The 12,581-nt window shown below is 32.3% G+C and overlaps 1 protein-coding gene across 2 annotated transcripts; it reads right to left on the bottom strand.

Moving 5' to 3' along the window:
- Window positions 1-898: 898 nt before the first annotated feature.
- On the bottom strand, window positions 899-9,100 carry LOC139514965 (uncharacterized). 2 transcript variants are annotated; one of them, XM_071304541.1, is made up of 8 exons: window positions 9,003-9,100; window positions 7,954-8,070; window positions 6,773-6,940; window positions 5,645-6,087; window positions 4,740-4,917; window positions 4,152-4,220; window positions 3,080-3,196; window positions 899-1,053 (listed from the first exon to the last, which is right to left on the bottom strand). In XM_071304541.1, the coding sequence occupies exons 1-8, from the start codon at window positions 9,055-9,057 to the stop codon at window positions 935-937; spliced, it is 1,266 nt and encodes a 421-aa protein (XP_071160642.1). In that variant the 5' UTR covers window positions 9,058-9,100; the 3' UTR covers window positions 899-934. The 2 variants fall into 2 exon arrangements, with proteins under 2 accessions (XP_071160642.1, XP_071160643.1); XM_071304542.1 differs by having other exon boundaries at window positions 7,954-8,067; window positions 9,003-9,092.
- Between the last annotated feature and the right edge of the window lie 3,481 nt (window positions 9,101-12,581).

Consider the following 12,581-nt stretch of genomic DNA (forward strand, 5'->3'; position numbering starts at 1 on the left):
GGAATATTGTAGTTGTGATCCGTTCGTTTTAATGTGTTTGAGCTTTTGATTTTGCCATTTGTGTCGAGAATATCTATTTAGAAATTTCCTCAGAGTTCGGTATTTTTGTTATTTGACTTTTTGTATTTGGAGGGTATGTAATGATTTCTTCATAAGAAAATTCCGGTACCAAGAAAATAACAGTTGTTATCCATGTATTTGATTTTTCCATTTGATAAGGGACTTTCCTTTTTGAAATTTGAGTTCAGTATTTTAGTGATTTTACTTTTTGTAATATTTCGTTTAATCTTTTTTTGTTGCTGGTTTTTAATGGACATCCTTGTAAATCGTTTGTTTTAAAACTCAATTTTCAAACTTTTAGCATCCAGTCAATTAATTAGTTAGATAATTTACAAATTATATATATTGTAATGTTTTAAGTATGAATTGTTTGAAGTCTTATGTTTAGAGGAATTTACCAATCTACTGTAATATCACTTGTATTGTAGGCAGGAAATGGTCACTCTTCGAAAGCGCATTAGTTTGTACTCAGTTATGATGATTCTAGAATGATGTGCACTTGTCCTAAACTTAGTTTAACTGTGAGTTTTGCTGCGTGTTTGTTTTCTATATTGGTAAGAGGTCAAGGGAAGGGTTGGGGTCAATTTGTAGTTTTGCGGTAAACATTTCAACAAATAACAGTGGAATTGCAAGTCGGACATTTTAAGAGTATTACAACCTTTATTATAATCATCGTAGGCCAAATATTAGTTTAGCCAAATGCATTCGAGAAAATTAAAATCATACTATTATAACAAACTAGTTTCTAGTTACAAACATTTTCAATATTCATGCGCATCGTCCTGTAAGGATCTGAACAACTCGGTTAACTTAGAACACTCAACATAGTATTACCATGCAATATATTTGTAATTTATTAGTAAGTACATTGTATTTAACAACGGTTGCAGCTTTTTTTGCAATTTTCATTCATATAAGCTGGGTTTCTACTACATTCTCCACTTCCAGCCCAATCATGACAAAACTGATGGTGGTCTGTACATGAGGTGCTACCTGAAAATTAAAGTCATAAAGCTGAGTAAGAAAACAAAACACCTATATATATTCTGTGTCAAGTCAGGAGCATAGAATTCAGTGGTTGGTGTTTGTTGTTATATTGTTTGTTGTATATTATATTTATTTTTCGTTTATTGTTTTGTTCATCAATCAGGCCGTTATTTTTTTTTTTCATATTTTTAGCTCACCGGGGCACGAAGGGCTCCATGTGAACTTATGTAATGACTTCGCGTACGTCGTCACCGTCATCTGTCGCCGTAAACTATTTAAAACATCTTCTTCTCTGAAACTACTGGGCTAAAAACGTTCAAACTTTAACTGAATGTTTCTTAGGGTATCTAGTTTATAAATTGTATCCATCAACACACATGGCCGCCATGGCTAAAATAAGAACATAGGGGTCAAATGCAGTTTTTGGCTTACATCTCAAAGATAAAAGCATTTAGAGAAGATCTGTCATGGGATAACAATTTTCCATTGGTCTGCCATATATCAGCCCTCACAATTTTAGACGGATTGAACAACCCATTGTTGGAATGCTGCCACTAATTTAATTTTAAGGAAATTTTGCAGTTTTTTGTTAATATCTCCAATATTATAATAGATAGAAATATACTGATTAAACAATAATGTTCCCCAAAATAAGATCTACAAAAGAGTTTATACGATCAAATTGTCAATCAACCCCTTTAGGAGTTATGGCCCTTTGACAATTTTACACAATTTGTTCTTCATGTTTGTTTACATTTAAAAATCTTCTACTCTGAAACAACTGTGCCTAACACTTCTAAACTTTAAATGAACATTCCATTAGGAATTAAGTTTATGACTAGTAACCGAATTTTTATTCATCAACAAACATGGCCGCCATGGTAAAAAATAGAACATAGGGGTCAAATGCAGTTTTTGACTTATATCTCAAAAATTAAAGCATTTAGAGCAAATCTGACAGCGGTAAAATATTCATCAAGTTAAGATATATTTGCCTTGAAATTTTCAGACGCATCAGACAACCAGTTGTTGGGTTGCTGCCCTACATTGGTAATTTTAGGGAAAATGTTGAAGTTTTTGGTTATAATCTTGAATATTATAATAGATAAAGATAAACTGCAAACAGCAAAATTGTTCAGCAAAGCAAGATCTACAAATAAGTCTACTTGGTCAAAATTGCCAATTGACCCCATAAGGAGTTATTGTCCTTTAAGAACAATTTTACACAATTTGTTTTAAGTTTTCTAACTTCTCATATGAATCTAGTATAAGTTTTGTATTTTATTTCCTTGTATGACAAGAAACATAGCCACTATGGCTAAAATGGAACATATGGGTAAAATGCATTTATCTACTTTTAAAGTATATATGACAAAGTATATAGGTACAAAGAACATTTAGATGGCATTTTTAAGCCACTCATTAATATATAAAAAAATAATCATTGATGAAAGATTGAAGCATTAAATAACAGGTGAGCGATTCAGGCTCTTGGAAAGCCTCTTGTTATATTGATATAGGGATTAACATTACCAGTGTATGATCAAGTAACAGTCGTCTCATTGCTGTACCAAGTTGATCTTCAATTTATCAAAGTACTTTTTAAAATTTATATCTGATAAATTGGCACATTGACCTATTATAATAGTTACTGGAATCCACGTCATTTTGACTCTGAGGGGTAGTTGTCTCATAGCCAATCATGCAGCATCTCTTTATGTTATATACATAATTAAATACTTATAACAGCATATGATCGAAGATTCATTAATCACTGGCGGCATCACTGAATGTAGAAGTGGAGCAAGATCGCCCTACCCTTATAAGTATCAGCCAACTTCATTCTGTATTTTCGATTTAAAATTTAAAAAGCTTTTTTTCTATATTTAAATCAGATTTTGGAAATATCTTTAAAAAAAGGCATATGAATTATAATACATTATTAGCAATTGTGACATTTGCTTGCATTCCTTTTAAAACACAAGTTATACAAATGATCATTCAAAAAGAAATATTTTGACGAATACAACACCTTGTCCACTGCATGTATTACAACTGTGTTTGCAGTTTACAAGCATATATCCTGGGTTCCTTGAACATTCTCCATTAGTTGCCCAACTATGACAGTTTAGATGACTGTCCTTACAACCTAGAAGTAAATGTTTATTAAAAACTAAGAATATGTATACAAGAACACATTGGTTGCAAAATCTTCATCAAAGATACCAAGTTAATAAGTATGTACCTGAGACGCGTGTAATGTAACTTGTAAATTCGAAAACATGTGGTACATATAAAACATAATCCTTAATGAAGCAAATCACAAATGTTTTTAAAAGGAGTCCATGAGACACATTTTGCTTTTTAGAGAAATTCAGGCCACAGTGTACGTGTAGTACTATAATTTATTTTCAAAATGTAGAACTGGAAATCCACTTATACATGCCTGCTTGTACCTTCTGCATGCTCTGATACCAATTTTAGTTAATAAGAAGGGTACAGCGGAGAGGTCAAAAGTCATTCCGATATTTATCTTGTATGTATACACACCGTATTGGAGAGAACCAGATATTGGTACTCCATGTAGCTGAAACCGAGAAGGGTTGTAAAATGTTATAGTCACAGGTAAGAGTTCAATTGTTTATGCGTTTGCAGTTAGTGCATGTGTCTAAAGATTTTTATAATGATATTTTGGGAATTGACCTGATCTCCAAAAAAAGTAAAATCACGAAAATACTCCGAGGCAAACCATTTCGGAATGTTAGACATCAGCATAAATCAAATTTGGAGATAAATGCTACCATCTAGTACCAGAAACAAAGAGGCATCGATTACTTCAGACATGAGCAAGGTCCCGGTTTAAAGCTTCTAGGGGTTGAATAGTTCTTCCTATTATTCAATATTATGACCAACTTTAAATACACGACCATAATTTCATTATTTAGTGTCTTTGACATTATGTAAATCACAAAGAGAAGTTTCTATAGTGTACGGTAGCTTACATTTTCGAACTCTCTGCGCTTTATGTAGCCTAGTACCAACATGTAACGGTTATATATGCTACTACGTTACAAGTGATTGAAAATCTACAAATAAGAACATACTTTCTCCACCGCCCCCTCCGCTAGTAGAACCGTCACAGTTTGTACGTATATTCTGTTGTTGTTCTTGGGCTGAAATATGAGATGTGTATAAGTTTAAAAACGTTATCCAATAAAAGTGATAACTGCATATACTGATTTGCATTACTAAAAAAAATATATTTAAGAATATAATACTTTTTATTTTGATATGTTTATTGTGGTGTAAACGATTTGACCCAAGCACATTCTGTATGAAGACAATGGCTTCATACTTTCATAAAATATGCGAACGATTTACAACCCTATAAAATTAAAACAACAAGCATTCAAATATTAATTACATATTTTCAGTACAGAGTTATATCTTGTTATTATATATGTCATTTTACTGATGAAAAATATAAGTTATCCGAAATATTTCACATTGGTTCATTATTGTATTTTTCTTTTTTGTTGTACTCTTCTAAATTTGTTTATATATTATATACATGTATATATAGGACAATTATATTATATGTGTAACAGCTATCCAAAGGCATTGGATAAGCGATTTGCCTCCCTGGATACAATTGATTTAAACTCTTCTGTAAAGCAGATATCATTAATTACCTCTGCTTGTAACACATCTTTTGAGGTAAGTATTATGACAGGGCCATACTTCTTCAATCAGCTGATATAGAGAAGGATCATATGTGCGTAGCTTGTCTCTTGTGCTTATTGGACCATGAATTCCATTTGGTGTTGCACTGTAGTCATTTACATTGAAGTAGCTTTGCACGCCTTCAGCCTGGCACATGTATAGAGTATCAAATACAAGAAGAATGTGTATGTCATATATCATGACACATCTATAATTATTTGATAACAAAGTAGAGCTTATTTATTTTTTTGGTTATCTGTTACATAAATATACTGGTCCATAAACAAGATGTTGTTCTGATGTATAAAGAAAAACTAGTTGTATGCATAGTCATTAATTTAAATATCTTCTGACTGATAACTAAAAAGCTGAACGAAGCAGATGTCCTTCAAATTACATTTTAGTGTCCGGTAGTTTGCATCAATGTAATTTATTTTTACGATAGAGACCGAGATCGATTGATTTACCATTATTTGTTCAACTAGATTGATTGGTAATAATGTAACATTGATTCGTAGTAAGTGCAACATTGAGGCGTATCAGTGTATTTTGAATCTCAAAGGAAAAATATAATTCAAACATAGCTTAACCCTTGACCTATCATAATGTACTCTGAATCAAATGGGCTTTCTCTTTTCGAAATGTGAATAACCGAAAGAAATATTTTGCTGATTGAAGCACAATTGGGTGGATAGAAAATCCTTCTTATTATTGACATCTTTTGAGGGGAATACGCTAATGAGACAGCAACTTAACGACATAGGGAAATGAGAGACAGGCAGGGATTAACATTCAGTCTTCAATAATTCACGTCAAGCTCGTAATCGTACCGGTTGAAGAAAAATATTGAATATATAGCTAGAACAATACTTACGAAATATTCAGCACTACTACTCATAGAATACGTATGCGCCCAAAGACCCTGTTGCTTTGCTGTTTTATACTGATTTTCTAATCTTTGAAACCAACCACTTATACCATATCTAGCACCAAGATTTGCCACTCCATGAGCAAATTCATGTAAATATATATCTTCACTATGATAACGATCATTTTGCAAACACAACAAATTTTCTTCACCACCTGTAGAAACTGGTGCAGAATCAGTAGCCCCAAGTCCGCGTGCTCTATTGTCCCAGAAAGAGGGATCCATGTGACTGTGTTCCGGAATACTAGTCGTGCCTTCATGTACTCCTATTACAGCTGAACGTCCAGATCTCTGGTAAAAGGAGTTCCGCACGGCATAATTATCAGCAAAAAGAAACCGTGTTATATAACAAGCTCTCTTCAAGGCATCGTCATTTACATTCCAGGATGCTACAATATATTTAATTGTACACAATGTCTTTTTTAAAACCCATGCGGTTTATAATTCATACTAGTGTCACTAGAAGTCAAACAATCACCGACATTAAACATTAATTTGTGGATATTTTTATTTGATATTCTCGTTTGAGGAAAAGGTGTTTGTTTGCAGAATACAAAAAGAGACACCGAAAAAAGGATCATCAGCAGCAAACTGGAGTAGAAGCTACCATAGCTTAAGATATTAAGATAACATTTAATATTCTAATCAAGTTCGTAGTATTACCAATGAAACTGAATCTATAAATAATAAAATACCAAACCGCCAAGTACTTAGAACAGTGCTGGTTTGAAAGTCTCATTGTAGAGGCTAGCTTTTAAAGTTGCAAGTATTAAATTAAAATTAAAGGACTCATCTAATTCGACATCAATGAAACACATATAATAAGACGATAACGGCACCAACCTCATTGAAAGAAAGGATCAAATAAATTTTAAAGAGTTTTTACATTTTATGCAAACCCTTTTCGAAGTATTTGATACATTTGTAATATAATGAGCAAACAAAAAATCTTACCATAATTAAGATAACTTTTTCCAAGCTATTACAATAATCTATTAACTAAAGTTGGGCATGCTTATTTATTGGAATAAAGTAAATATGATATAGGAATGATTTCTGAGACAAAAGACTTACATAAAATCGGAATGCCATATGCTTCTGTATATTTCTGGTAAAATGTTGCTAGTCCATGCGGCTTCATAACTGACGAGCTTCTCAATTCAGTCGGAACTCCTCGCACATGATCGCAACTATCAGTTGAAGTTGCTTTTCCAGGTCTTAAACTTGCTCTTCTGTTCTTTTCTGGTAGTGAAAAGGTATGGGTGTTTTTAATAGATAAAAAAATAACAACAAATATGCATAGTTATCATCAATAAAATCACATGATTGGTTGTCGTAATCCATAAGTCAACTAGTACATGTATATAACTCAATGCCTAACATCAGGTGTGCATGCAGTTGATAGAGCTAAACTATGTGCTGGTATGCCATATTAGAAGTATGGGATTTGATTTGTTATCTGAGTGTGAATCAACTTTACAGATAACATTTTCTAAGTTTTATTTCGGAAACTTTTAACAGCAGCAAACGAGTGGCTTAGAAATAGCCACCACCAACTGAGGCCGTACTCAAGTCCCTTGATGATTTTTGATTATAGTTTATTTAACTTGAACATAAGCACATGATATAATAGCGGGTTGACAATCAAAAAGAAGTACTTGGCTTCCAAAACATATTCAAGATTGTTCGCAGCGTTATTAACTATGTTATGTTCAGATTTAAATACAAAAGATTGCAAAGGAACAAGATATTGGTCGCACATGTGTCCCTTGCATGGCCGTAAAATGAAGAAGTAGTAATGTACATAGATAGAGGTGTTTAGCATATAACAGCTTTAAAATAGCTCCTTGAAACATAACACTAATAACAATCAGTTTATAAAAGAAAATATTTATGAGTGCTGCAGAGATCTAAGGAAAAAATATTCGTGCATCGTCATCACCATATATATGCATGTATAATAGTTATATTTTCCTTTCCCTATACAAATAAACTCACGAACAATAAAATTGTATTCATTTCATTTTCAAAAGATGTACTAAAAACATGTTTTAGATGCATGAACTAAACATAATATAAGGATTGTTACACATAAAAATGTTCAATCTTCGGTATTATATATAAAGCAGTTCCATGAGGGAGTGAGTCCAAATGTATATCCCTAATATTTTATTTTACGTTAACGAAAGTGCTGTGTAACCTGTAAGATAATGATATCGCTTGTTTTTTTTTATGGGATTCTCTTTCAAACTTACGTGAACTGTTGTCTGAATATCCGACAAAGCCAGTGTCCGTGTAATTACCGTCTGCATCATAAAACTGTATCTTAAAATCCTTTCCTAAAGTATCCAAATCATTTCCATTCACCTCTACTGATATATAAAAAATATATTATAATATTTGCATGTGTGAAGAAGACACATAATTACTTTTTTTTTTATTAAACTATATATCTACATCTTCATCTACATCTTACGAAGATCCATCAGCACATTGATGACTATACGTCGGCGCATCGCAAACTGACACTCACTATAATTTAACAATTTATGAGTGCAATAACGCAAAGATAGTTTTGTGCAAAAACAAACACGTTTACATATTTACAAACAGGTTAGATATATTCAATATACTGACTTTTGATAAGTATTGTAAACTGATCCAGGGAGTTAACATTGATGACGTTTTGATGAAGTGAATTCCACAGTACAACTGTGAATAGAAAAAGCTGTACTCCAAATGTTCTATTGCTGAATGTTTTGTATTGTAGTGAATTGGTGAATCTGGTGTTTTTGACGAGCCTTGGTAAAAGTTAAAGGTTTGGATCTACTGCAATGAGTTTATGTGAGATTCTGTACATCATTGTTTCTCGATTGATGTTTCTGTGAGTTTCGAGTGACTACCATTGAAGATGGTCAATCATGGAAGTCACACTACGTTTTTTTCTTCATGATTTCTTTTAAATTTCTTTTAAGAAAGCCCAAGATCTTATTTACCTTTGCAGTAATGTATTTGATATGGGTATCCCAAGACATGTTGTTAGATGAGCTGATGCCAAAATATTTTGCAGTGTTGATGGATTCTAAAATGTGTCCTTTTAATACATAACATGTTTGAATGGTGACTGTGATTTTGTTATAGTGAGAGAGTTGCAATTTTCTGGTGAAATTGCATACCCATGTTTGTTCCCATTTGGCTAAGCAGTTTGTCATTTTGTAGTATGGTACAATCTTGATGATTTATTTTTATTTCTGTGTAAAATACAGATGTTACTGTTGCAGAAAAAAACAGAAGAACTACTCACTTTGCAAGCATAGCATAATTGAACCTATTAATGAAAACCAAAATCCACCGGTCATATTTAAAGTTCCACTTACAACGTGGTCAAAAGTTTGAACATACACTTATCTATCACATGTATTGTAAATATATTCACTTATCTGTAATAGGTCTTGTCCAAAATGCATTTCTTTACCTGTTGATCGGATAAATTAACCTTACGACTTGACTGGTATTGTATGGTGTGTCCTTCAACAGCTCTATTCAATTTTCGATGTTGGTTAGTCCTGATTCAAACATTCACGAAAGACTACTAGGATGTTTGATGAACGTATCTAGAACAATGTTAATTGGTTCTTTTTAATTGCGCTACGCATACTTCTTTTTCACCAGAATCAACTTTTCACCGACTTCTTCTTGCAAGGAGTTCACGATGGCTTACATTACCGGGACAGGGATTACATAATCTTCCAGAGCATCTAAGTTCTTCCGTAGTTTAGCTAGCTTTAATCCATCATTAGCTATGTAAGAAAATGCCTGTACCAAGTCAGAAATATGACAGTTGCTATCCATTCGATTGATGTGTTTCAGCTTTTGATTTCGTTATTTTCTCAGGGACGTTCAGTTCAGTATTTTTGTCATTTAGTAGCACTAGACTAAGTATTGTATTCGAGGAATTTTTAATGCTTTTACTTATTTTTCAGTGTGATATTTTGTTTTATCTTTTATTCAATATGTTTGCTGTTTATACAAGGGATATCCAGTCGTCTAAATCATTTGTCTTTAAAACTCAAATTTCAAAGTTTTAGCATTCGGTCAATTTTTGGGTAAGATTAGTTACATATGCCGATTGTAATGAGTTATGCATGAATTGTTGTTTGATGTTTATTGTTTAGAGCAATGAACCCAGCTACGATTGTATCATGTCACTTGGTTTTTTTTTGTCAGCAACTGGTGACTGTTTAAGAGCGTATGAATTTGTACTTAGTTATGATAATGGTCTAAGTATAATTATCTGCAGTGATTTGGGGAATGTTTTTTGTTTTCTTGATATTTTTCCTTTTAAATCATGGAATTGTCAGGTTTTAGACAAGATGGGTTTTACTGCCCCTTGGCATCTTCACACTTTTTATATAGTAGGTAGTTTCACAGTGATTACAAGGCACTTCTTTGACCTATTACAGGTTTCACTTTGTAAATACAGCTGTTTCCCAAACCACCCCTCTTTTGGGGAGATCTTTAATATTCATAGAAAATTAATTTTGTTTACATAGTGGTTCCCAGTTATGCTCTCTGTGTTCCGTCTCACAGAGACATAACTTGGGAATGTTACCAGTAAATAAACATGTGCATATTGTTTACATTGAAATCTTTGGTAACCTTTTATTTGAGGTAGTTGTAGTTAAGAAAGTCAGTGTTAGTTTAAACTCGGAGAAGTTCAGGGCATATAAACGTTGAAAATATGCCGCACAGCCCTATATTTTGACTTTTGAAAAAAATTGTAGTGCCTATGAACTTTCAATTGTAGGATAAGCTTTTTTTCAAAACTTCATAGTAAAAGTGGTACAGTTTTAGCCGTAAAGGAGTTCCTATGAAAATTTGCATTGTCAATATTTACAGAAATGCAACCTATAGGTTACGAAAACATTAGGCACGTCAATAAAACCATGCTTCCTGTAAGGACTCTTATTTAAAAAGGATAGCCAGTAGAGAGAAGGATAAGTAAGAAAATACAGGGTTCCCTATTTTCATTACTTTAGTTCCACTGAAACATAATACAAACTCATGATTCTGTGGTAAGTTTTTTATTTTTTTTTTATTTTTACAACTTTTTCGGTTAGTAGAAAAATTAAAAACATAATTTCTGAGAGTACTATGCCATATAAAGCTATGTTTGAAATAAAATACTGACAGTTTCATATGCTTATTCCTATTTCATGGATTTTTATTTGATCAAAGTGCCGCACTAATGTACACTGATTGCTTTTAAGATTTCATTTTTACTTAAATAATCTGAAAGGAAACCTATTAGGTTTTAAATGGAAAGAACTAATGTAAAACTTTTTGTATTAGTTTTGCTATCTATTTTAAAAAGTTGATGATTAGGTCGTTAACTACAAAAAGTTTTTTTTTATAAATTTTGTTACAACAAACTCGTCCAAATGTGAAATCCTCAAGTCATCTCTTCTCATTCGACAACAGACCATTTTAGAGAGAAATTGCTTTTACTTAACATTACAGAGACAATGTCAGTCTGATTGTGGACTAGTATAAAAGCATGAGTAGAAATTCCTAAGTAGGAATTATTTACAAGAATTGCATGGAAACCAATTTCTTATATGAAATTGACATGGTATGCCATTTACAGACAGTAATATCGATTTAGTATTGTTACAGATAAAAAGTTTTATCTATTGAAAATAAATGAAAAATTTGACACTTGGCGTTAAGCAAGCAACAATCAAATTATGTACCTATATCCGTTTTCCTTTTTAGATTAATTGCATAAGGGAATTAATGTGTATTTCTCCCTCATGCAATGCTTCTGTCCAAATTTTAGATCTCTTTCGGTTTTATCAGATCTTTAACGTTTGTATTAGATTGATGATTTTAACATTTTTTTTAACTCGAACATCACTGAAGAGCAATTAATTGCCTAAATCTGCATCCGGTGCCTTAAAATCGATACCATTAATGTTAATATGACAAACAAATAATAATCACATAAGAAAATTCAAATAAGACACAAGGAGCATACCTTCGGTCGCTGTTGAAACACATCACATACGTCATGTATATATGTAAGTATAAGCCTTAGCACTTTCATGGAAAGAAGGTTTGATTTTTTTTATATGTTTTGATATGCTGTGAAACAATAGTAATGTCTACATTTGAAGAGTGTTATGAATGGTATGATAACCAAAACAATTTCTATTAAATGAAAAGGTAGAAAGATCTGAATATACAATGACATTCGATGTTGTATTCGCGTTTGGTAAATGCAATCACTATCATTTCATTTTCATAATGATGTTTTTCAATGATTAAACAAATGTCATGCTATATTAACTTCAATATAATAAGTCCTATAAGTGTTAATTTCGATTTTGATGGAATGCATAATTGATCATTGCTCTAATGATTCAATTTATATGTTTAAAGTAGGACCTTAATTTGTGAGCAAGTACACACAACCCTGTACCTAGCAATCATACTTCTATTTTAGACAACAGGAATTTCTTCCAATTATTTAATTTCCTACACGAACTTTCTTTGTTAACAAAGAATTACAAGTTATCAAATGCCTAGTTATCTGAATTAAACCTGAAAATATACATCTAACAATTAATTTAAAGTACAACATGTAGTGCACAGTGGCGATACCTAATACCAACACATATAATGTCATTTACATTAGTTAAGTCTAAGTCATTCTAGTGTCCGTTAATAAATTCATATAAATCAAATTGAGAATGGAAATGGGGAATGTGTTAAAGAGACAACAACCCGACCATAGAACAGACAACAGCAGAAGGTCACCAATAGGTCGTTAAGACTGCGAAAAACTCCCGAACCTGGAGGCGTCCTTTAGCTGGCCCCTTTA

Source organism: Mytilus edulis, chromosome 3, assembly GCF_963676685.1.
Source record: "Mytilus edulis chromosome 3, xbMytEdul2.2, whole genome shotgun sequence".
Classification (NCBI taxonomy): domain Eukaryota; kingdom Metazoa; phylum Mollusca; class Bivalvia; order Mytilida; family Mytilidae; genus Mytilus; species Mytilus edulis.

Bases quoted from the DNA above. Each gene is read 5' to 3' on its own strand.
- LOC139514965 (XM_071304541.1), bottom strand. From the start codon at position 9,057: ATGACCGGTGGATTTTGGTTTTCATTAATAGGTTCAATTATGCTATGC. The intron at 8,071-9,002 runs GTGAGTAGTTCT...TTTATATATCAG, and splicing joins AATTATGCTATGCTTGCAAA to TAGAGGTGAATGGAAATGAT. The intron at 1,054-3,079 runs GTGTTGTATTCG...TTTAATTTTCAG, and splicing joins TAATACATGCAGTGGACAAG to GTAGCACCTCATGTACAGAC.